The following is a 27,356-nucleotide window of genomic DNA, read 5'->3' on the forward strand; positions in this document are numbered from 1 at the left end:
GCTCGTCTCCTGTCTTCTGCGGATGAAGGAGAGGGGGAAAATATCAGAAGCTTTGACCACACTAGGGTCTCTAATTTACTCTCAGAGAAAAAGAATTTTCTCCTAAATTCCTTTTATCACCTAACGTTGCCAGAGCAAGAAACACATCCTCAATGCTCAATATGATTCTTTTTGGTGAAAACCAGAGCAAATTCATTCTTAAGTTTTCTTTTTAATTAACCGTGTTTCTGGCATTAAGCTTTTGACTGGAGATACAGGAATAAACAGGTCACACAGGACCTCTTCTCTCTGGATACTAATCCTCTAGGGAACATCTGCCAAAGGACTGACTAACATTATGGACCTGAAGCCAAATTCCTCGTGTTGCAATCCTGGCCCCACCTCTTTTTAGCTATATGACTTGGGATACTAAATCTCTCTTGGCTTCATATGTGCCTCTATAATGCAAAGATACCAATATCATACATTCATAGAGTTAATAAGAGCATTCTAATTCAAGGCATATTAATATCTAAGAACAGCATCCTACATAAAATACATACAAAATTTTCTCAATTATTTTTTATGACAGGACAAGTATCCAAAAAATTCAGTATCAAATTCAAGGATTTAATAAAACAGTATTATGAGATGGTCAGCGCAAGGGTCCAAGCAACTGGCCTAAAATTTGCATCGATCTGAGCGCTGGCACTAAGGTGAACTGAGTTCAGATATCACTGGTGTCAATTCCCTGGTAAAACTTGTCTTAATGCATGTTTATCTTCTGGCTAAGAAACAAACCTTCTTTCTGTACATGTATTTCCATCCATTTCTGGGTTTTCATGTTGGCTCAGATCTGGATGTTCATAGGTAGGAAGACACCTGAGATCTGAGATCTGGGGTCTGAGAGCTGAGAGATACTGAAGGAGTGAAGGGTCTATTAGAATTCAGTTACCTGACTGACCATTCACTATTTCCCAATATTGATCTTCACGCTGGGTAATTACTGACATTTAATGAACACTATGTCAGACTAATACATTTTTGGAAAATAGCCTCACTAAATTTTGTCAACAGTCCTAAGAAGTAGGTGTTATTAAACTTCATTTTAAACATACTGAGAAGCAGTAGGAAGCTAGCATGATCATATAGTAACTTCTATAGTCACAATTCTCTCGTGTTTTTTAAAATTTATTGGAATCTCTGCTCTTGTGACTCTACTATTTCTCTTTCTCTCTGGTTAGAATAGGGAGGATCTTTAAAAATGTTATTTCAAGATTTTAAGGATTCTCTCTGCTTAGATAACTGTCAACAGTCATATTCCTGCAGCCCTGGCTCAGACAGTTAAAGCATCTGTCTACAATGTGGGAGACCTGGGTTCGAGCCCTGGGTTGGGAAGATCCCCTGGGGAAGGAAATGGCAATCCACTCCAGTACTGTTGCCTGGAAAATCCCATGGACAGAGGAGTCTGGTACACCACAGTCTATGGGGTCGCAAAGAGTCGGACATGACTGAGTGACTTCACTTAGTTTGTAAATGGCTTTTATTTGCCTTCAATTTTGTTCAGTCCATCATTGTTTATTTGTATCTGGAAAATAGAGAAGACAGTAATTTTTTCCATCATTTTACTAACAGGATTAGTGAAATAAATTAAATAATGTCACATAGATACTGTATAGTGGAGCTTGGTCTCAAAGGTTGATTTTCTGATAATCTTTTCACTAGAGCGAGAACCCACTCATTTATTTTTATGGGTGGTAGAGAGGCAACATTTAAATGTGAAATGTGAAAAGTTCGAGTAAAAAGGTAAAATATGCTTGGGAGAGAAAGATAAACATTAACATTGTATAAGAATCTCTCACTAGATGCCTGCTCCAGACCAGGAAGTTACTTGAGGTCATTAATTGACTCAGTTCATAGGACAGAAGGGTCCAGGCTCTGAACCATTCTGCCAAGGACTGCCTTTTCCCTGAAAGTTGCTAGGTCAGACTTAACCCAGGATCACAAAGATCTCTTGGAAGACAACCAGAACACATAATGAAAACAAGGAGCTGGGAACAAGACAGAAGTGGTGCTATGATTCCATCAACACCATGTGGAAAGAGGGGGCCAGGGAATTGCTCAGTAATAAAGAGAGAAGTGGCAATCTGGAGGAGTGCGGTCTGGAGAGGATTGGGAGAGAACCTATGGATGGGTCTAACTTTCCTGTCTTCATACCAAATTTTTTCTCCTGAGAAGTAGAGAAATGGAGGGTCAGGTGTCTCAGCCTCCATGAGTCTACAATTTACTATTGAAAAAGTGCTTGCAATGTGTCTAGAATGTCTGGAGCATCTTACACACAAGATCTTTCAGCAGTCACCAGGATTCCATTGACAGTAGAGGATGCTGAGCATCACCAAGGCCAAATCCAAAGCTCTTAAGTGGGGAAAAGACAAAGATTTGAGTGTATACATATGTGACACCAGAAATGAACATTTTGTTTCTAAAATGTATTACCAAAATTGAAAAAGTGTGTCAAAAGTATTGGGTTTCCAGTACTGTTGGAATATTTACATCACTGACAAATGGATGCCAGAAGTGCCTCAAAGGGGCTTCCTTTGGAGCTGCCTGTGTGCATTCTGGTCTCATCCAAATGAAAAGCTAAAATATGAGACCATTATGCACACACACACACACACACACACCTGTATCTTCTGTGTGAAGTAAGTCAAGATGTGGGGTGGTTTTTTTTGCACAAACGTACTTACACAGTATCACAGACAAACACCTCCCAAATGGATTTTTATTTTTCTCTAACTTGGGCTTCTCAAGTACCACAATGGTAAAGTATCTGCCTGCCAATTCAGGAGACACAAGAGACCCAGGAGACCCAGGTTCAATCCCTGGGTTGGGAAAATCCCCTGAAGTAGGAAATAGCAACCCACTACAGTATTCTTGCCTGGAACATTCCATGGACAGAAGAGCCTGGTGGGCTATTGTTCACTGGGTCACAAAACAGTCAAAAATGACTTTGCACACACATACACACACACATGCTCAAACTATTAGTAGATGAATACAGTCAGGACGTGAGTCAGCTTCATATCTATGCAAAACTCACAAACAAAATGCACATGTGCAGTACAGCTACACACAGAGAACTCTCAAGCATCCTATACCACAGACATTGTAGACCAAGAAGTCATACATATTCAAATCATGAATTATGCACAAGGCCTTACATTCAGCACACAAGCAACGAATGGAAGTAAAAGGAGCACACACTGATAGGAAATCTCCAGCTTCTCTGGAATTCCAATTACACATACACACATAGTCATACAACACAACACACACACACAGATACATGCAATTTCTCTCATGGTCACACATGCACACATTTACACACAGACACACATGAACAATTTGGAGATTTCTGACCTTCTTCTGAGCTATAACAGTGCTATAAGTTCAGATACCTTCTGCTGCTTCTTTCTGTCACATGACTCTTCACTTTCTGCTCAAAAGACCCAGTATCCAAAGAAAAAGAGCAAACCTTCGTGGCCCAACGACCTTTACAGACCCTCATGTCTATTCAGCAACCTCAAAACAACAGGCAAGAAGGTCTTCTTTGACTCATCAGAAAGAAACCCCAGAGGGAAACAGCCATCAACCCCTGACTAGAGAAGCAGTCAACTGGGGCTAATTGCCCAGCTTCCTCCTGGCCCCTTGATGGGGAGTCTGTTTAGGGTCCAGAGAGACTGATCTATATCTGGGGCCACAGGAGATATTCTCCCTAAAGTCAGTGATCCCCTGGGCTTCTGGTCAAACCTCTGGGTGGGAAGTGGAAGTCCCCTTATTGCCCACAGCTTCTGCTCCATGAGTTCAGATTCTCTGTATGGCAGTGTATGGTACAGACAGTGTAAGGAACTCAGCAAGCTTCTGCAGGCTCCACAACACATACACAGGCTTCCATTAAAACACAAAGCCCCTTAAAATGTACAGGGCTGTTTGATAGCATTCATTCTGACCGGTGTGAGATAGTACCTCATTGTGGTTTTAATTTTCATTTCTCTGATAATGAATGATGTTGAGCATAAATGCTGGAAAGAATGCGGAGAAAAAGGAACTCTTTTACACTGCTGGTGGGAATGCAAACTAGTACAGCCACTATGGATAACAGCATGGAGATTCCAGCAATCCCACTGCTGGGCATACACACCGAGGAAACCAGAATTGAAAGAGACACATGTACCTCAATGTTCATCACAGCACTGTTTACAATAGCTAGGACATGGAAGCAACCTAGATGTCCATTGGCAGATGAATGATTAAGAAAGCTGTAGTACAAATATACAGTGGAATATTACTCAGCTATTAATAAGAATGCATTTGAATCAGTTCTAATGAGGTGGATGGAACTAGAGCCTATTGTACAGAGTGAAGTGAGTCAGAAAGAAAAACACCAGTACAGTATATTAATGCATATATGGAATTTAGAAAGATGGTAACAATGACCCTATATGCAAGACAGCAAAAGAGACACAGATGTAAAGAACAGACTTTTGGACTCTGTGGGAGAAGGCAAGGGTGGGTGATTTGAGAGAATAACATTGAAACATGTATATTACTGAAAATTTGTTCCTGAACTATGAAAAGACACCAGGATTCTTGGCCTCCAGAGAAGAATTCAATCCAGGGCCAGAGACAAGGCTTGATTGCTCAGAGATTTTGTGTAATAAAATTTTATTAAAGTATAAGGGAGATAGAGAAAGCTTCTGACATAGGCATCAAAAGGGGGCAGGAAGAGTACCTCCTTGCTAGTGTTAGCAATGGAGTTATATACTCTCCAATTAGTTATTACAGTGAATCAAAAGAATGTCTGGAGGTTGTAAAGACCTCACTAGACCTATTCCCATAATTTACATTTTAAGATAACAGGATTAGCCAGAAGGTTTTTGCTAGAGACTGTCCTCAAGCAGGATACATTATTGTTATATAATCCTAAGAAATGTAGAGGGGAAAAAAATGTTTGTCTTTTCTTCCTCCTTGAGAATTCCAGACCCCTCTCTCCTTGGGGATCCCTGGACTTCTTATCGACCTGCCTAGGAAATGACTCTCATTACCATATGTGACTCTCATTACCAGTCCAGGTTCGATGTATGAGACAGTACGCTCAGGGCCAGTGCAATGGGATGACCCTGAGGGATGGGACGGGGAGGGAGGTGGGAGCAGGGTTCAGGATGGGGAACACATGTGCACCCGTGGCTGATTCATGTCAATGTATGGCAAAAACCGCTACAATATTGTAAAGTAATTAGCCCCCAATTAAAATTAATGGATTAATTTAAAAATGTACAGGGCTCTGTACATACTTCAGTTGAAGTAGGGCTTCCCTTGTGGCTCAGCTGGTAAAGAATTAACCTGCAATGTGGGAGAGTGGGGCTTGATACCTGTGTTGGGAAGATCCCCTGGAGAAGGGAGAGGCTACAATCCCACATTCTGGCCTGGAGAATTTCAAGGACTGTATGGTCCATGGGGTTGCAAAGAGTTGGACACAACTGAGCGGCTTTCACATTCACTTTCATTGAATCTATAACTCTGGAAAAAAGACTCAGGGCTCTTCCTCTAGTAAGAAAGCACACCTGAGCAAGTTATCAAAGAGCTCAGATTCAGTTTCTTCAACTTGGAAACAATGATCATATTCTTCATGTGAGTTTGAAGGATGCTTGCATGAACACATAATGAAAGCTTAACAAACGGTAGGGTTTGTTGTCAATGTCTTTGGACATTGACAAGGATCAGCTATGGCTCATGATAGACAATTCTGGTTAGTAATTGTTGAATGAATTCATCTGTTCATTTATTCATTCACTCATTCACTTAAATAATCATTAAGACTCTCTTTAAAGTAAACACTTATTTATGCTCTGGAGACAAAACAGCAAATAATATCAACAGAAATAAATCCCTTTTGTGGAACACATACTCAAGTGGGAGGAGGTGTAGAAAAAAAATGTTAATGCAAAATGAATGGCAGGTAAATGGTGAAAAGCTCTGGGGTCTGATAAAAATCAGGCATGGAGCTAGGGAGAATCAAGAAGCTCGGAAAATAGCCAGTGTTACAAGACTACTTTTTCTCAGAAACCTAGACATTTGTCCAATCAAGTGGCTCCAAGTCTGTAAACTGGTTTGTACTACTTTACACCCACTAGAATGGCTAAAATGGAAAGGACCACTGATATAAAATGTTGTTGAAGCTATGACAAACTGGAACTCATATAAACTGCTTGTGGGACAATAAAACAGTTTGGAAATTTATTTATATATACCAAAATATATACCAAGTTAAATATATACTAAAAAAGATAACTAATAAGGACCTACTGCATAGTACAGGGAACTCTACTCAATACTCTGTGATGATTTATGTGGGTAAAGAATCTTAAAAAAAAAGAGGATATGTGTATATGTATAACTGATTCACTTTGCTGAACAGCAGAAATTAACACATTGAACATAAACTATATTCCAATAAATGTTTTAAAAAACAGAAGTACCAAAAAAAGGGAAAAGTTCAACATATACTACCTAGCATGATTAGGTATTTGTCCAGAGAAAATGAATGAATATACCTATATATATACTTATACAAGAATTTTCATAACAGGTTTATTTAATAGCCAGAAACTAGGAACAGCCACATACCCATCAAAAAAATCTGTGGCATGTCCATACAATGGAATACTATTCATCAATTTTTAAAAATGAACTACTGATGCACAGTACAACACAAATGAATCTCAAAATGCTTATGCTGAATGAATGAAGAACACACACTGTAATAAACTTAAATAAACTTCTTAAAATAACTTGTAGAAGATGCAAACTAAACCATGGGGTGGAAACAGATTAGTGTTTTCCCTGGGGACAGATGGGAGGAGCAAAGAGAGAGCAGTAAGGTAGGCATTAGGAAAATTCATAATCATTATGAGCTATACAAATGTCAAAACTGGGCAAATAGTGTACTTTAGACATACAAAGTTTATTGTATGCCATTTATAACCTTCCAAATCCATGTGCTTTTAAAGAAACAATAATAAAATCAAGTATGACCATGTTTTTCCTCTATTGAATCCCTTTCAATGGGTTCCCAAATCCTCAGAATGAGAACCAGAAAGTCTACTAGAATGGTTAATTTTGTGTGTCAATTTGGCTAGGCTGCAGGACTCAGCTATTTGGTCAAACACAACTCTAGATGTTTCCATGAAGGTATTTTTGGATGAGATTAACATTGCAATCTGGACTCTGATTAAAGCAGATTGTCCCCCATAATGTAGGTGGGCCTTATTCAATTAGTTGAAGGAAGTGTTAGTCACTCAGTCATGTTTGACTCTGTATGACCCTATGGACTGTAGCCCACCAGGCTTTTCTGTCCATGGAATTCTCTGGGCAAGAATACTGGAGTGTGTTGCCATTCCCTTCTCCAGGGGATCTTCCCGACCGAGGAATTGAACCCAAATCTGCCACATTGCTGGCAGACTCTTCGCTGACCGAGCCACCAGAAGAAGAGTGATTCTCCTAAAGAAGAGGCACTTTTGCCCCCAGACTACCTTCAGACTCAAACTGCAACTTGTCCATGGGTTCCACGCTGCCAACCCACGCTGCCGAATTTGTACTTGGTAGCATCTCCAATTACACAAACCAATTCCAATGAATCTCTCTCTCTCTTTCACACACACACACACACACACACACACACACACACACACCCTATTCGTTCTATTTCTCTAAAGAACCTTGACTAATACACCTGCTATGACCTTAAGTACCCTACAGATCTGGTTCTCTGATATCTCTAAACTTACCACCTGCCATCCCTCCCCTACTTGTCCCTGTCCAGCTATAGAGGCCCCTCAGTGTCCCTGGAATAGGCCAGGCACCATCTCACCTCAGAGGACTTCTAGGTGCTAATTTCCATGCTTCAAATACTTTTGCCCAGAGAGCTCCATGGCTCACTTACCTGTCCTCACTAACAACTTTGGATGTTATCTTTTCAATGAACTCTACCTGTACCATGTGAAATCAAATTATGAATCTCACCCCTAGCACTCTTGAACCCCCTTTTTGTGATGGGCTTACCTATTGGCTTAGACAGAAAAGAATCTGCCTGCAATGTGGGAGACCTGGGCTGGGGAGATTGTCTGGAGAAGGGACCAGCTACCCACTCTAGTATTCTGGCCTGGAGAATTTCATGGGCAGAGGAGCCTGGCAGGCTACGGTCCATGGGGTTGCAAAGAGTCAGACCTCACCCCTAGCACTCTTGATCCCCCTTTTTAAGTCTCCTTTATTCATAGAAGTGTTTACCTACCAACAAACCTAGAATTTATCTATATCAGACAAAAACCCATCTTCTGTAGAGCTTACTTTCCAGTAAAGTAACAATGACAAAAAATAAGTAAAGCTTATGGTGTGTTGGAAGGTTCAAAACTACTATGGAAAAAAAAGGAGCATAATGAGCAGGATCAGGCAAGCTGGAATGTAAACCCTACAAGCGGATCAATTTTTTTTTAACTTGTATTCCTAGAATGTAGAAAATTGCCTGACACCTAGTAGTCATGCAGTAAATATTTTTGTGTGCATTAACTGTAAGTTCATGTGTTTAGTTTTTTCCTATTAAAAGTGTGATGTCTGGGTAAAAGATAACCCTTATTTTCCCATACTAAAATTAATCAGCCAGCAGAAGGCTGTTCTCAACACGAAAATCTAATTTAGATGGAAAAATTATAGTTTTCCTAGAATGGAGAAATTTGGTAATCAGATTGACTACTCTGTGGTCTGCTACTGTCATGGATACAATCAAATTAGAGTCTATTTCAGTTTTAGCAAACCATCAAAAGTACTTTATTAGCTGGATTCTGCAGCGAGAAGCTAGCATTCTGGACTTCATTAAAAGTAAAAATTAGAAACTTAACTGAATATTTGTGTCTGGAAAACACTAGACAAGTAAGAATAAAGGACTTATTTCTAAATGTTTATATCTAATTTACTTAAGCAGATAGAAACTGTAAGTTATAATAAAAAGTTATATCACCTATTACTAAGGAGGGTTCTTTAACTTATCAAAAGAATATTCCATAAAACTTAATCTGACTCTACTTGAGATTCCAAAATGCTCATTTCATTATAGAAAGTGAAGTGTTGTAACACATTAGAGAATTTTGACCATCTACCACCTGAGTATCAGAAACCCAGGGTATGAGAAGGTACATGTATGCATGCTTGTTAAGTGGTTTCAGTCCGACTCTTTGCGACCTCATGGACTGTAGCCTGCCAGGCTCCTCTGTCCGTGGAATTCTCCAGGCAAGAATACAGGAATGGATTGCTATGTTCTACTCCAGAGGATCTTCCTGAGCCAGGAATCTAACCCTCATCTCCTGCATTGGCAGGCAGTTTCTTTACCACTAGAGCCACCTGGGAAGCCCATGAAGGTATAGCTTGATCCAACATACAACCATATTTCACACCTCTAATCTTAGCCTAAATTAAAGGGCTGAGCCACAGCAGTCCCAGGAGAAGGTGTCCCTAATGTCACTAACATGTTAGCCACTCCTCTGCCTGCTCATGAGGAGGAGAAGAGGTGAATGCCCTTGACCTTTGAAGAATTCAGCAATGAACTCAGCAATGCCTCCTCATATATCACAGTACGGTCCAGACAGAGCAGTATTAACCTTTGAGAGTCCCATACCACTGATCTCCAATTGTATTAGAGCACACACTCCACTGTTACCATTTATTCCATCCATATAGAACCACAAAAGACCCACAAAATCCAGAACAACCTTGATAAAAATGAACTAGGATCTAATAAACGTGAAGGAACGGTTACCCATAGGAGATAGGTCAGGAGTGGGACAGAAAGAATGTGGGATGGGAACCAATATTGATATGGAGTATAAAATTTCAGCCTGTTTAGATATATTAAAACTCATGAGCTCAAGTTGACACCAAAGAGTTCTTTCCAGCCTCTCCTTTTCCATGTACATGGCATCCTTCCCCAACTGATGAATTACTCCTTCTTCCAGAATAAGTTTATTAATTTGATAAAGTTTTGAATATAAGTAATTTCAGAATATTGAACTCAAACCACTGTTAATGACAAACTAACTTCCCCTCAAACACTTACTTAGTGTTTATATACAAAATTATGTGTTTGATAATTACTTAATTTATTTTCCCCTTTAGTCTGATTATGGTATTAATTTGAAATATAGTTAAGCTTATTTTTTGGTTTATTCTACTTTGCTTTATTTTCCATTATCTTCTATTTATTTTTTAGTAGGTAAAAGATAACATAGTCAAATTATACAAATGAATATACTCATCTCCTCATCTTTTTCTATTCATTCCCACCCACATCCTGTAGGTAAACAGTCTCATTAGTTTCTGATTTATTCTTTCTGTGCTTCTTGCTCAGTGAGAAGTTACATTTATATATTGGGTTGGCCAAGAAATTCATTTGGTTTTTCCATACCATCTTATGGAAAAATAGAAACAAATATTTTGGCCAACCCAATATTAGCTTCCCTTCGTTTTCACATGAGAAGTAGCATTATATAGATGCTCTTTTATGTTTCTTTTTTCCATTTATTTATTTTTAACATAAATTTATTTATTTTAATTGGCGGCTAATTAATTTACAATATTGTATTTGTTTTGCTATACATCAACATTAATCTGCCACAGGGTTAATAATATAGCTTGGAAATCCCTTCACATTGATTCATAGGTATCTTTGTCATTATTTTTTCATAGCTGAAAAGTATTCAATTGCACTGATGTTCCACAGAGTTTTCTTTTGAAGCCCTAGAATAGGATAACACTGATAAATGTATCAAATGCCATCTAACTGTGTACTTCAAATGGTTAAAATGGTACATTTCATGTTGTGTCATTATACTACAATGGGCTTTTCAGGTGGCTCAGTGGTAAAGAATCCTGCAAATAACTGGAGGACTCAGGGGATGCAGGTTCAATCTCTGGCTTGCGAAGATCCCCTGGAGAAGGAAATGGCAACCCATTCCAGTATTCTTGCCTAGGAAATCCCATGGACAGAGGAGTCTGGCAAGCTACAGTCCATAGGGTTGAAAAGAGTTGGATACAACTGAGTGACTGAGTACACACTCACATTATACTACAATGAAAAAATTTTTAAGGGAAAGTAAGACGTAATTTCTACATAATGCAAAGCACAGAAAAAGAATTGTATAATAATAATAATATATGATTAATTGTTCAATAGAGGAGGAAATGAAATAACATGTATGTTTAATTAATCAAAAGGGAATAAGAGAAGAGACAATAAATAGGAAATCAGATGTCTTAGTTAGAAAGCTTATAGAAATACAGAGACTTCCTTGGCAGTCCAGTGCTTAGGACTCTGTGCTCCCAATGTGGGGGAAATGTGTTCAATCCCTGGTTGGGGAACTAGGATCCTACTTTGACACATGATGCAGAAAAAAAAAAAAAGAAAACATATAGAAATAACAGACAATATAAATTCAAATACATTCTATCCTTTATTATTGGATGTTAAGAGATAAATTTTTCCAGTAGTCCTATATGGATGTGAGAGTTGAACTATAAAGAAAGCTGAGCACCAAAGAATTGATGCTTTTGAACTGTGGTATTGGAGAAGACTCTTGAGAGTCCCTTGGACTGCAAGGAGATCCAACCAGTCCATCCGAAAGGAGATCAATCCTGAGTGTTCACTGGAAGGACTGGTGTTGAAGCTGAAACTCCAATACTGTGGCCACTTGATGCGAAGGGCTGACTCATTTGAAAAGACTCTGATGCTGGGAAAGATTGAAGGTGGGAGAAGGGGACGACAGAAGATGAGATGGTTGGATGGCATCACCTACTCAATAGACATGAGTTTGGGTAGACTCCAGGAGTTGGCGATGGACAGGGAGGCCTGGTGTGCTGCAGTCCATGGGGTTTCAAAGAGTCAGACACGACAAGCAGCTAACTGAACTTAACTGAAGAGATAAATTCTCCAGAAATACAATGATTGTCAATCCATGTATAAAAAGCAAAACTCAACTTTACACTGCTAGCAACTAACACTTAACAGATAAAGACATTAAAAGAAAATGGGCGAAAGAACTAAACAGACATTTCTCCAAAGAAGGCATACAGATGGCTAACAAACACATGAAAAGATGCTCAACATCACTCATTATCAGAGAAATGCAAATCAAAACCACAACGAGGTACCATCTCACGTCAGTCAGAATGGCTGCTATCAAAAAGTCTACAAAAAATAAATGCTGGAGAGGATGTGGAGAAAAGGCAACCCTCTTACACTGTTGGTGGGAATGCAAAGTAGTACAGCCACTATGGAGAACAGTGTGGAGATTCCTTAAAAAACTGGAAATGGAACTGTCATATGACCCAGAAATCCCACTGCTGGGCATACACACTGAGGAAACCAGAATTGAAAAAGACACATGTACCTCAATGTTCATTGCAACACTGTTTACAATAGCCAGGACTTGGAAGCAACCTAGATGTCCATCGGCAGACAAATGGATAAGAAAGCCATGGTACATATACACAATGGAATATTACTCAGGTATTAAAAAGAAGACATTTGATTCAGCTCTAATGAAGTGGATGAAACTGGAGCCTATCATACAGAGTGAAGTAAGTCAGAAAGAAAAACCCCAATATAGTACGTTAACGCATATATATGGAATTTAGAAAGATGGTAACGATGACCCTATATGCGAGTCAGCAAGAGACACAGATATAAAGAACAGACTTTTGGACTCTGTGGGAGAAGGTGAGGGTGGGATGATTTGAGAAAATAGCATTGAAACATGTATATTACCATATGTGAATTATATCGCCAGTCCAGGTTTGATGCATGAGACAAGGCGCTCAGGGCCGGTGCACTGGGATGACCCTGAGGGATGGGATGGGGAGGGAGGTGGGAAGGGGGTTCAAGATGGGCAACACATGTGAGTGTATGGCAAAAACCACTACAATATTGCAAAGTAATTAGCTTCCAATTAAAATAAATTAATTAATTTTTTTAAAAAGTTTCAAGCAAAGTGATGGAAAAAATACCACGTAAACACTAACCAGAAGAAAGCTGGGAATGTTTTAATCACTAAATCGCGTCTGACTCTTGCAACACCATGGACTGTAGCCAGCCAGGGTCCTCTGTCCATGGGATTCTCTAGGCAAGAGTAGTGGAGTGGATCGCCATTTCCTTCTCCAGGGGATCTTCCTAATACAGGAATCGAACCCCTTTCTCCTGCATTGCAGGAAGATTCTTTACTGACTGAGCTACAAGGGAAGCCCTGAAAGAAAATTAGTATATCTTACTAACATCAGAAGAAGTAACTGAGATGTTATATAAGGAGCCATTGCTAAAGAGAAATGTCTCCTAATTATAAATGCAGTGGTGTTTTGTTAAATGAATAAAAATGGCTCTCTATTGTAAGGGAGACTTGATCTGTAGCATTTGCTAATTTCTGTAGTGTTCCATTCAGTTTAGTTCAGTTGCTCAGTAGTGTCTGACTCTTTGCGACCCCAGGGACTGCAACATGCTAGATTTCCCCGTCTATCATCAACTCCTGGAGCTTGATAAAAGTGTAATTCTCCCTAATTATGACTGGTTTCAATCCACTAGCATGTTGTCATTGAACCTGGAGTTTATATAAGGCATTCAAAACCAGCTTGAAGCCAATGCATCCAATTTCAGCATACCTTACATAGAAGAATCAGTCCACCAAGAGCAGATCATGGTGCTCAATCTGTGTGTCCTCAACAACACAGTATAAAAATGTTTTGCATAAGATTTTTCACATATTTTATGACACAATGGAAAAACAGAAAAAATAAAGTTAAGAATATTTAAAAATCCAAGTAACAAACTGGACTTTGTTGGCATATTAACAACACTACAACATGACAGCTGGATCTATCATGTCAAGGTGAATAGATGGGGAAAAATGAAAATAGTGACAGACTTTCTTTTCTTGGGCTCCAGAATCACTACAGACAGTGACTGCAGCCATGAAATTAAAAGACGCTTGCTCCATGGAAGAAAAGCTGTAACAAACCTGCTGCTGCTGCTGCTGCTGCTGCTAAGTCGCTTTAGTCGTGTCTGACTCTGTGCAACCCCATAGATGGCAGCCCACCAGACTCCCCCATCCCTGGGATTCTCCAGGCGAGAACACTGGAGTGGGTTGCCATTTCCTTCTCCAATGCATGAAAGTGAAAAGTGAAAGTGAAGTCACTCAGTCGTGTCCGACTCTTCGCGACCCCATGGACTGCAGCCTACCAGGCTCCTCCACCCATGGGATTTTCCAGGCAAGAGTACTGGAGTGAGGTGCTATTGCCTTATCCCTAGACAGTATATTAAAAAGCAGAGACATCACTTTGGTGATAAAGTTCCATATAGTCAAAGCTATGGTTTTTCCAGTAGTCATGTATGAATGTGAGAGTTGGACTGTAGAGAATGTTGAGTGCTGAAGAACTGATATTTTTGAACTGTGCTGCTAAAGAGGACTCTTGAGAGTTCCTTGGACAGCAAGGAGATCAAATCAGTCAATCCTAAAGGAAATCAACCCTGAATATTCACTGGAAGGACTGATGCTGAAGCTCCAATACTTTGACCACCTGATGCAAAGATCCAACTCATTGGAAAAGACTCCGATGCTGGGAAAGACTGAGGAGGAGAAGGGGGCACAGAGGATGAGATGGTAGGATGGCATCACCGACTCAATGGACATGAGTTTGAGCAAACTCTGGGAGACAGTGAAGGACAGGGAAGCCTGGCATGCTGGTGTTCAGGGGGTTGCACAGACTGGACACGGCTGAATAACTAAACAACAACATGAAAGCAGAATGCATGTTCATTTGAAGTCTCGCAGAGTTGCCAACCATACAATAATTTTAGAAGATATATATCACTGTGCTCAAGACTGTAAACAGAGGATTTAGTGATTCTCATCTGAAGAAGTTACCCCTAAAGACAAATATTTCTAGGGCTTGTTTTATATCTCTGTTTCTGAGGCTATAGATAAAGGGGTTCAGCATGGGCGTAACCACTGTATATATGACTGAAGCAATTATGTCTTTGTCATTGGAGTTCCATAATGAGGAGAAAAAGTAAGCACCAGCAAGTGTCCCATAGTACAAAGATACCACAAAGAGGTGGGAGCCACAGGTGGAGAAGACTTTAAAGAGTCTCTTAGTGGATGGGACCCTCAGGACGATGGTCCCTATACGAACATATGAGCCCAAGATGCTACTCAGAGGCAAGATGAACAGCATTCCTCCTTCAGTAAAGATGACCAGCTCATTGATGGAAATGTCTGAACAGCTCATCTTCAGGAGGGCAGGGAGGTCACAGAAGAAGTTGGGGATGGTATTTTCAGCACAGAAGGACAGTTGGACCAAGAGGAGGGTGTGCAACAGGGCATGGATACAACAGAAGAACCAGGACACAGCTACCAAGGAGATACACAGCTCCTGCCTCATGACAGTGGTGTAGTGAAGTGGCTGACATATGGCCACGTACCTGTCATATGCCATCACTGCAAGAAGGAAGTTGTCAAGACAGCCAAAAAGTATGAAAAAATACATCTGGGAAATGCACTCCACGTAGGGGATGGATTGTTGCTGAGTATGCATGTTCATCAGCATCTTTGGAACTGTGATAGTGGAAAGGGAAATGTCAGAGAAGGCCAAGTGGCTGAGGAAGAAGTACATGGGGGTGTGGAGGCGAGGGTCCAGCCTGATGAGCAGGACGATGAGCAGGTTGCCCAGCACTGTGGTCAGGTACACGCCCAGGAACAGGGCAAAGAATATGCCCTGCTGCTCTGGCAGGATGGGGAGCCCCCGGAGGAGGAACTCTAACATGCTGCTCTGGTTCTCCTTCCTCATGGTCTTCTCATGTCTGCTGAGGATGAAGGAGAGGGGAAAAGGTCAGAAGCTTTGATATTGTGATTAAGGCTGCCACACTAAGGTCTCTCTGGCTTCCCTGGTGGCTCAGACAGCTAAGAGTCTGCCTGCAATGCGAGAGACCTGGGTTCGGTTTCCGGGTTGGAAAGATACCCTAGAGAAGGAAATGGCAATCCACTCCAGTATTCTTGCCTGGAAAATCCCATGGATGGAGGAGCCTGGCAGGCTGCAGTCCATGGCGTTGCAAGGAGTCAGACACAACTGAGCGACTAACACACATACACACTAAGGTCTCTAACTTACTCATAGAGAAGAAGAATTTTCTCCTAAATTTCTTTTATCACCTAGTGCTATCAGAGCAAGTGACAAATCCTCAATGCTCAATAGATTAATTTGGATGGAGACCAGAGTAAATTCACTCTTTGGTTTTCTTTTTAATTAACCATGTTTCTGGCACTAAGCTTTTGACTAGAAAGTGAAAATTGCTCAGTTGAGTCTGACTCTTTGTGGCCCCATGGACTATACAGTTCATGGAATGCTCCAGGCCAGAATACTGGAGTGGGTAGCTGTTCCCTTTTCCAGGCTATCTTTCCAACCCAGAGATCAAACCCAGGTCTCCCACATTGCAGGTGGATTCTTTATCAGATGAGTCAAGATATCGGAATAAACAGGGAGCACAGGGCCTCTTCTGTCTGGATACTAACCTTCTAAGGAACACCTGCCAAAGGACTGACTAATGTTATGGACCTGAAGCCAGATTCCTCATGCTCGATCCTGGCCCCACTGCTTTCTAGCTGTATGACTTGCGATGCTAAATCACTCTCAGCCTCTTGCTGTGCCTCTGTAATGCTAAGATACCAATATCACACATCACACATTCATAGAGTTAATCAGAGGGCTGTAATTCAATGCACATTAATTAGTTAATTAATTATCTAAGAGCAGAAGGGCTGTGACGGCACACAAGCACGGGCAGCTGCGATGGCGCACAAGGAGATCCAACCAGTCCATTCTGAAGGAGATCAACCCTTGGTGTTCTTTGGAAGGAATGATGCTGAAGCTGAAACTCCAGTACTTTGGCCACCTCATGGGAAGAGTCGACTCATTGGAAAAGACTCTGAGGCTGGGAGGGATTGGGGGCAGGAGGAAAAGGGGACGACAAAGGATGAGATGGACGTGAGTTTGAGTGAACGGGAGTTGGTGATGGACAGGGAGGCCTGGCGTGCTGTGATTCATGGGGTCACAAAGAGTCGGACACGACTGAGCGACTGAACTGACTGACTGAACTGACTGAGTGACTGAAGAGCAGAATCCTGCATAAGATACATACAAAATTTTATTGATTACTTTTATGACAGGATAAGTATCTTAAAACCCAGTAACAAATTCAGGGACTTAATAAAACAGTATTATGAGATGATCAGCACAAGGACCAAGAAACTGGCCTACAATTTGCATCTATCTGAGCTTTCACACTCCTAAGGTGAACTTCTGAGTTTGGATCCTATTAGTGGGATAAATTCCCTGGGGGAACATATTTTTGTTGTTGTTCAGTCACTCAGTCATGTCTGACTCTTTGCGACACCATGGACTGCAGTAAACAAGACTTCCCTGTCCTTCACTATCTCCCAGAGTTTGCTCAAACTCATGTCCGTTGAGTTGATGATGCTATCCAAATATCTCATCCTCTGTCACTCCCTCCTCCTCCTTCCCGCGATCTTTTCCAGCAATCTTTTCCAATGAATTGATCTTTCCAACAGGCGGCCAAAATACTGGAGCTTCAGCTTCACTATCAGTCCTTCCAATAAATATTCAGGGTTGATTTCCTTTAGGATTTACTGGTTTGATCTCCTTGCTGTCTATGGGACTCTCAGGAGTCTTTGGCACCGCAGTTCGAAAGTTCAATTCTTTGGCACTCAGGTTTCTTTATGGGTCAACTCTTACATCCATACATGACTACTGGAAAATGATAGCTTCGACTATATATACCTTTGTCAGCAAAGTGATGCCTCTCCTTTTAATGCATTATCTAGGTTTGTCATAGCTTTTCTTCCAAGGAGCAAGTGTCTTTTAATTTCGTGGCTGCAGTCACTGTCTGCAGTGATTTTGGAGCCCAGTAAAATAAAGTCATCACTGTTTCCATTGTTTCCCCATCTGTTTGCCATGAAGTGATGGGACCAGATGCCATGATCTTCAGTTTCTGAATGTTGAGTTTTAAGCCAGCTTTTTCACTCTCCTCTTTCACTTTCATCAAGAGGCTTTTTAGTTCCTTTTTGCTTTCTGCCATTAGGGTGGTGTCATCTGACTATCTGTGGTTATTGACATTTCTCTTGGCAATCTTGATTCCAGCTTGTGCTTCATCCAGCCTGGCATTCTGCATAAAAGTTAAATAAGAAGAGTGACAATATACAGCCTTGACATATTCCTTTCCCAATTTGGAACCAGTCTGTTTTTCCATGTCCAGTTCTAACTGTTGCTTCTTGACCTGCATATAGGTTTCTCAGGAGACAGGTAATATGATCTGGTATTCCCATCTCTCTTAGAATTTTCCATAGCTTTTACTGTGATCTATGCAGTCAAAAGCTTAAGTGTAGTCAGTGAAGCAGCAGTAGATGTTTTTGTGGAACACTGTTGCTTTTTCTATGATCCAACGTATGTTGGCAATTTGATCTCTGGTTCCTCTGCCTTTTCTAAATCCAAATGAACATCTGTAAGTTCTTGGTTCATGTACTGTTGAAGCCTAGCTTAGAGAATTTTGAGCATGACCTTGCAAGCATATGAAACGAGTGCAATTGTGCAGTAGTTTGAATATTACTTGGCATTATCCTTCTTTGGGATTGGAATGAAAACTGGCCTTTTCCAGTGCCTTGACCACTACTGAGTTTTGCAAATTTGTTCACATATTGAGTGCAGCGTTTTAACAGCATCATCTTTTAGGGTTTGAAATGTCTCAGCCAGAATTCTATCATCTCTGCTAGCTTTGTTCAGAGTAATGCTTCCTAAACCCCACTTGACTTAAACTCCAGGATGTCTGGCTCTAGGTGAGTGATCACACCATCATGGTTATGTGGGTCATTAAAACATTTTTTGTACAGTTCTTCTGTGTATTCTTTCCATCTCTTCTTAATATCTTCTGCTTCTGTTTGGTCCATACTGTTTCTGTTATTTATTGAGCCCATCTTTGCCTGAAATATTCCCTTTGATCACTAATTGTCTTGTTTATCTTCTTGTCAAGAAATAAACCATCCTTCTGTACATGTATCTTCAAACATTTCTGGTGCTTCCTGTTGACTCGGATCTGGGTGTTCACAGGTAGGAAGACACCTGAGATCTGGGATCTGAGAGCTAGGAGATACTGAAGGATTGGAAGGGTCTATTAGAATTTAGTTGCCTGATTGACCATTCATGATTCCCCAATATTGATCTTCACACTGGATAATTATTGACATTTAATGAACACTATGTCAGACTAATACATTTTTGGATAATAGCTTCACTAATTTTTTTCAACAGTCCTAAGAGGTAGGTGTTATTAAACTTCATTGTCAACACACTCAGAAGGAGTAGGAAGCTAGCTTGTTCATACGGTAGCTTCTATAGTCACAATCATTTCTTGTGTTTTTTTTTTTAATTTATTGGAACATCTATTCCTATGACTCTACTATTTCTCTGTCTCTCTTTAGTTAGAGAAAATAGCCAGGAACTTAAGATGTGTTATTTCAAGATCTGATGGAGTCTTCTACTCAGATAACTGTCAACACTCATATTCCTGCAGTCCTTTAGTCTGTAAATGGTTTTTACTTGCCTTCAATTTTGTTCAGTCCATCAGTGTTTATTTATATCTGGAAAGTAGAGAAAACTTTCTTGCCTTGAAAATCCCATGAACAGAGGAGCCTGGTGGGCTACAGTCCATGGGGTTGCAAACAGTCAGACATGACTGAGCACAATTGTACACACACACACACACACACACACACACACACACACACACACTCAAACTATTAATAGGTGAATACAGTCAGGATGTGAGTCAGGAAAACTCACAAACAAAAGGCACATGTACAATTCAGCTACACAGAGAGAGCTCTCAAGCATCCTCTGCACAGACACTGCAGTCCAAGAGGTTATTCATATTTGAATCATGAGCCATGCAGAAGGTATTACACACAGCACACAAGCAAAGAACGCAAGTCAAATGAGCACACACTGATAGGAAATTTCCAGCTTCTCTGGAAATCCAGTTACACAAACACACATAGTTATACAACACAACACATACACAGATACATGCAATGTCCCTCATGGTCACAGATGCACACATTTGCACACAGACACACATGCACGACTGTGGAGATTTCTGGGCTCCTCCTGAGCTACCTTCAGATACCTTCCACTTCTTTCTGTTACCTGAATCCTCACTTTCTGCCCAAAAGACCCAGCATCCAAAGAAAAAGAGCAAACCTTGGTGGCCTGAGGACCTTTACAGACATGAGAGTCTGTAAAAGCAAGAAGGTCTATTTTGACTCATCAAAAATAAACCCCAGAGGGAAACAGCCACCAATCCCTGACTAGAGAAACAGTCAACTGGGGGCTAATTGCCCAGCTTTCTCCTGGCCCCTCAGGAGGGAGTATACTTGGAGTGCAGAGGGGCTGAGCTCTACCTGGAGCCACAGGAGAAATTGTCCCTAAAGTCACTGGTACCTTGGGCTTCTGGACAAGTCTCAGCTGGGAGGCAGAGGTTCCCCCATTCCCTGTGGCCTCTGCATCGTGAGTTCAGCTTCTCTCTACTGATGTATGGTACACACAGTCCTTACGATCTCAGCAAGCTTCTTTCTGCAGGCTTCCTAACATCTACACAGGCCTCCGTTGGAACACAAAGTCCCTTAAAATGTACAGGTCTTCTCACTCTTCTGTGAGGCTCTCTAGGGTATAGTCTGTGCCTTGTTCAGGAGTAGGGGAAATGAATGTACAACTTTGAAAGAGACTCAGGGCTCTCCCCCTAGTAAGAGAGCAAGACTGGGCAAGTTATCAGAGAGCTCAGATTCAGTTCCTTCAAACTAGAAGTAATAATTGTTCTCTTCATGTCAATTTGAAGGATGCATAAATGAGTTTTATTGAAAGCTTGACAAATATTAAGGTTTATTGTCAATGTCTTTATCACCGAGTTCATGCATACTAGGTCGTTTTTTCAGTTCAGTTCAGTTCAGTCGCTCAGTTGTGTCTGACTCTTTGCGACCCCATGAACTGCAGCACACCAGGCCTCCCTGTCCATCACCAACTCCCAGAGTTCACTCAGACTCACGTCCATTGAGTCAGTGATGCCATCCAGGCATCTTATCCTCTGTTGTCCCCTTCTCCTCCTGCCCCCAATCCCTCCCAGCATCAGAGTCTTTTCCAATGAGTCAACTCTTCGCATGAGGTGGCCAAAGTATTGGAGTTTCAGCTTTAGCATCATTCCTTCCAAAGAAATCCCAGGGCTGATCTCCTTCAGAATGGACTGGTTGGATCTCCTTGCAGTCCAAGGGACTCTCAAGAGTCTTCTCCAACACCACAGTTCATTAAGGCTCTCATAAGAGTAAACACTAACACATGCTCTGGAGACATAACAATGAATAATATCAACAGATATCCCTTTTGTGAAATACACACCCAAGTAGGAGTGGTGCAGAAAAAAAATTATTAATGCAAAATGAATAGGAGATAAATGGTCAAAAGTGCCTGATAAAAATCAGGCACAGAGTTAGGGAGAATGATGAAGTTCAGAAAAGACCCAGTGTTACAGGGTTATTTTTCACAGAAACCCAGATATCCCTCCAATCAAGTGACTCCAGATCTATAAACTTGTTTACACCATTGCACACCTATTAGAATGGCTAAAATGGAAATGGCTAGATGGAAAGGACCACTGCTATCAAGTGTCACTGAAGGTATGACAGAATTGTAACTCATACACTGCTCGTGAAAGTATGAAACAGTTTGAAATTTTCTTTAAAAGCTAAACATATACCAAAATAGATAACTAATAAGCACCTACTGCATAGCACAGGGAACTCTACTCAATACTCCGTAATGACCTATATGGGAAAAGAATCTAAAGCAGTGGATATACATATAACTGATTCACTGTTATAGAGTGCATTTGTTAGTTCAATTTGCTCACAAGTCCAACAGAGTTAGCATAGGTACCCAACTAACACAATCAGCTGTAGAGTACAGTACTGTAATAGGTTTATAATAGTTTTCACACAAATAATACATAAAAGACAAACAAACACAAAAAAGTAAAGAAGACATTTTTAATCTTATAGAACAGTACCTTGAAAAGGACAATACTACAATATAAAAACTTACATAAAGGGACACATTTGCATCTTTGGAAGTTTGCAACTTGAGGTTATTGTACCTACCATGGAACTAGGCATTTGTCCAGAGAAGAAGAATGTATACATCTATACAGATTTATACAAGAATGTTCATAACAACTTTATTTAATAGCCAAAACTGGAAATAGCCCATATATCCATCAAAAAAGCTGTGGTATATCCATGCAGTAGAATACTATTACCAATTTTTGTAAATAAACTGTTGATATACAGTACCACATGAATGAATCTCAAAATGCTTACACTGAGTGAAAGAAGGCAGCAAGAAAAGAATATAGACTGTATGATTCCACTTAAATTAATTTCTTTTTTTTCCTTTCTTTTTTCTTTAAGTCAGTCATGTCCTACTCTTTGTGACCCCATGGACTATACTGTTCATGGAATTCTCCAGGCCAGAATACTGGAGTGGATAGATAGCCTTTCCCTTCTCCAGAGGATCTTCCCAAGCCAGGGATCAAATCCAGGTCTCCTGCATTGCAGGCTGATTCTTTACCAGCTGAGCCACAAGGGAAACCCAAGAATACTGGAATGGGTAGTCTATCCCTTCTCCAGCAGATCTTCTCGACCCAGGAATTGAACCAGGGTCTCCTGCATTGCAGGCAGATTCTCTACCAACTGAGCTATCAGGGAAGCCCAGAAGATGCAAACTAATCCATGTGACAGAAACAGATCAGTGTTTCCCCTGAGGACAGGTGAGACGAGCAGAGAGAAACGTAGGGTAGGTGCCAGGAGAACTCATGATCTTCATGGTCTGCAGTGATAGTTTTATGGGTGTACACAAATGTCAAAATTAGTCAAATAGTGTACATTAGACATACAAAGTTTATTACCCCCAAATCGGTGTTTTTAAAGAAACAATTAAAAAAAAACAGGTGTGGTCCTGTTATTTCTCTATCGAATCCCTTTTCATCAGGGCTCCCAAATCCTCAGACTGAAAACCAGAAAGTCCACTATAATAGTTAATTTTATGTGTCAACTTGGCTAGGCTGCAGGACCCAGATATTTGGTCAAATACAACTCTAGATGTTTCCATGAAGCTATTTTTTTGGATGAAATTAACATTTCAATTCTCAGACACTGATAAAGCAGATTGTCCTCCGTAATGCAGGTGGGTCTCATCCAATCAGCTGATGGCCTTAAGAGAAAAAGTGACACCGTGCTGCCCCCACCCCCACCGAAAAAAGAGGCAAGTCTATTCTTAGACTACTTTCAGACTCAAACTATAACTTTTCCATGAGTTTCCAGGCTGCCAACCGACCCTGTAAACTTTGGACTTACTAGTGTCTACAATTACATGAACCAATTCCAATAACACTCTTTCTACACACACGCGTGCACACACACATGCACACACACACGCACACACCCCATTTGTTCTATTTCCCTAGTGAACCTTGACTAATACACTTGCTATAACCTTAAGTGCCCTACAAATCTGACCCTCTGATAATCTCTAAGCTTATTGCCTACCTTCTCTACCCAACTCAGCCATGTCCAGCTGTACAGGTCCCTTAATGTCCCTGGAACAGGCCAGGCACCCTCTCACCTCAGAGTATTTCTAGGTGCGGATGTCCATGCTTGGAATACTTTTACCCAGATACCCGCCCTGTTTGGCTTACCTGTCCTCACTAATGTCTTGTTTGCTTGTTATCTTTCCAAGAAGCTCTACGTCCTGGACCATACAATGTTAAATTATGAATCCCATCCCCAGCATGCTTGCCCTCCCTTTTTATGCCTCCATTATTCACAGAAGCCTTTGCCTACAAGCAAAACTTAGGATTTATTTCAGATGCAAAAACCACCTTCCATAGAGCTCACATTCCAGTAAAGAAGCAATTAAAAACAACAATTAAAAAATAAGTGAAGCTTATGGTGTGTTAGTTCAAAACCGCTATGAAAAAAAAAGGAGTGCGATGAGCAGAACCAGGAGTGCTGTAATAAAAAGTCTAAAAGGGGATCAGTTTTTTAAACCTGTATTCCCAGAAAGTAGAAAATTGCCTGGTATATAGTGCCATGCAGTAAATATTTTTGTGTGCAAAAATTGTAAATTTGTGCATTTAATTTTTCCCTATTAGAAGTGAGACCTCTGTTTGGGAAAAAGACAACACTCATTTTCCCAGACTAAAATTAATCAGACAGCCGAAGGCTGTTCTCAACACAAAATCCAATTTAGAGGGAAAAATTATAGTTTTCCTAGAATGGGGAAATTTGGCATTTTGATTGACTACTCTGTGGTTCCCTATTGTCAGAACCACAGTAAAATTAGTTTACTTCCGTTTTAGCAAACCATAAAAAGTACTTTATAACTAGATACTGCATTGCGAAGGTAAGCATTCTGGACTTTACTAAAACTGAACGTGAGAAACTTAATATTTGTAGCTCCAGAAAACACTAAACAAGAAAGAAGAAATATGAAGTTGGTTTATATCTCATTTATTTCAACAGATAGAAACTACAGATTATAAAGAAAAGTTACATCACCTATTACTAAGGACGGTTCTTTAACCTAGGAAAAGAATATTACACAAAACTTAAACTGGTTCTGCTTGAGATTCCAAATGTTCCCCATAGAAAAGTAAAGTGCTATAACATATTTGAGAATCCTGACCTTCTACCACCTCGAGATCAGAAACTCAGGATACGAATATGTATAGCTTGGTCCAAAATAGAATTGTGTTTCATGCATCTAATCTTAGCCTAAAACAAACCTGGTTTCATCGTTAAAACAGAAGTATAAAATGTCAGCATCATGTTTTCCTTTTGAGAGTGATGGTTGGTGTGTGTTGTTATCTGAAGTCTTTTTTCAGGAAGATAAAACAATAGTGCAGCATATTCAGAACAATAAGTCACATATCTGACTAATAAGGAGTTGGGGGCTTTGAAGACCACAAGTTGCATGTGTGTTGTAGGCAATGCCATATTGAGGATTATGGAAGAATAAATGGGCAGTAGATATGACTAATGTGAAAGGAATTCATCCAATAACATTGAGACCACTTAAAGGGCAATTGGGAAGATGCTAGAGACATGTGTGGTCAACATACAACTTTTCAAGAGGATATGTCTGACAAGGTCAGTGGGTAAAAAAAAAAAAAAAGAACATGGTTAGGTGATTCTCACTGGATGAAAAGATTATTGCTTCTGAAAAGAATTCCCAGATCCAATTCCATGTCTCTGTTCCTCAGGCTATAGATGAAGGGGTTCAGCATGGGGGTCACCGCTGTGTACATCAGTGAGGCAATCATGTCTGTGTCATTGGACTTGCCTGATGAGGTGGAAAAGTACAGTGCCATAGTGGTTCCACAGAATAGAGACACCACAGAGAGGTGGGAGCCACAGGAGGACAGGGCTTTGCAGAGCCCATTGGTAGAAGGGACCCTCAGGATGGAGGCCCCAATGAGACCATAAGAGACCAGGATGCCACTCAGTGGAAGAATGACAACTGCAGTCCCTGCAGTGAATATGACCAGCTCATTGAGAGAGGTGTCTGAGCAGGAGAGCTTGAGCAGGGCAACAAGGTCACAGAAGAAATGTGGGATGATGTTGTCCGCACAGAAGGACAGCTGAGCCACAAGGATGGTGTGGGACAGGGCACTGACACAAGAGAGGAGCCAGGATCCAGCCAGTAGAAATATACACAGCCCCTCCCTCATGATGGTGGTGTAGTGGAGAGGATGACAGATGGCCACGTACCTGTCATAAGCCATCACTACAAGAAGAAGGTTATCAATGCAGCCAAAAAGTAGGAAAAAATACATCTGTGCTAGGCACCCTGCATAGGGGATGGATTGATCCTGGTTTTGCATGTTTATCACCATCTTAGGGACAGTGACAGATGAAAATGAGACATCAGTGAGGGCCAAGTGGCTGAGGAAAAAGTACATGGGGGTGTGGAGGCGAGGGTTCAACCTGATGAGCAGAATGATGAGCAGGTTGCCCAGCACCGTGGTCAGGTACATGCCCAGGAACAAGGCGGAGAACATGCCCTGCTGCTCTGGCCGGATGGGGAGCCCCAGGAGGAGGAACTTGGACACGTGGCTCTGATTCTCAGGCCTCATGCTCTTCTTATCTCTGCTGGGAATGAATGAAAGTAGGAAATGTCAGGAACTTAGATATACTGAGCATAGCATTTACCATACATTACCAATTTCTCCCAGTGGCTGTGTCAATATACAGGCAAATCTCACCATATTTTGCTCACACATTGAGGCTCATCCAGTCTGGGGAGAACAATGAAAATGGAATCTATCTGAACATTGAAACATTCACTTGGAGACATCAATCAAACATCAATAAAGCAAACATCAAACTCTTCAATAGAAATCAGGAGAGTTCATTTTTTTAACATAGTGGAGACACCATGAGAGACATTAGGAGAATAATAAATAAGACACAGTCTCTTCCATGACTTTATAGCCAGACTGCTGTTTATGTGTTTGTGTCTGTCCTGTACACAAACCCATAACTCACCCCGCTACACACACACATATTATAGCAGTTCCTCAGAAACTTAAAACATAGAATATGATTCAGAAACTTCACTTCTAATAATATATCCAAAATAATTGAAAGCATATGCCAAAGAGATATTAGTACACCTACGCATAAAACAGCATTACTCACAGTAGCTGAAAGATGGAAACAATCTGTGTTCATTTCCAAATGAATGGATTAAAAAAAGTGGCCTTTACGTACAATGGGATATTATTCAGCCTTAAAAAGGAAAGAAATCCTAACACATGCTAGAACAAGACGTTGACGATGTTATGCTAAGTAAAATCAGCCAGTCACAAAAGTGTAAATTCTATATAATTCCACTTATATGAGACCTTAGAATAGTCATATTCATAGAGACAAAAAGTAGAATGGTGGTTGGTGGTTGCCAGGGACTTGTGTGGGAGAGAAAAGTGAAGAATTATTATTCAGTGGAAACAGAGATTCAGTTTAGAAAGTTAAATGTTCTAGAGGTGGATGGTGGTGATGATTGTATAACAAGGTGAATGTACTTAATGTCATTGAATTGTACACTCAAAAACC

General features: G+C 40.6%; 2 protein-coding genes across 2 annotated transcripts; both read right to left on the reverse strand.

The window, feature by feature from the left end:
* Positions 1-14,979: 14,979 nt before the first annotated feature.
* On the reverse strand, positions 14,980-15,918 carry LOC138079248 (olfactory receptor 1J4-like). Its single transcript, XM_068972122.1, has one exon. The coding sequence runs from the start codon at positions 15,916-15,918 to the stop codon at positions 14,980-14,982; it is 939 nt and encodes a 312-aa protein (XP_068828223.1).
* A 9,517-nt stretch (positions 15,919-25,435) lies between these two features.
* LOC138078250 (olfactory receptor 1J4-like) lies at positions 25,436-26,377 on the reverse strand. Its single transcript, XM_068970900.1, has one exon. The coding sequence runs from the start codon at positions 26,375-26,377 to the stop codon at positions 25,436-25,438; it is 942 nt and encodes a 313-aa protein (XP_068827001.1).
* Positions 26,378-27,356: the final 979 nt, after the last annotated feature.

This window comes from Capricornis sumatraensis, chromosome 1 (assembly GCF_032405125.1).
Source record: "Capricornis sumatraensis isolate serow.1 chromosome 1, serow.2, whole genome shotgun sequence".
Lineage (NCBI taxonomy): Eukaryota > Metazoa > Chordata > Mammalia > Artiodactyla > Bovidae > Capricornis > Capricornis sumatraensis.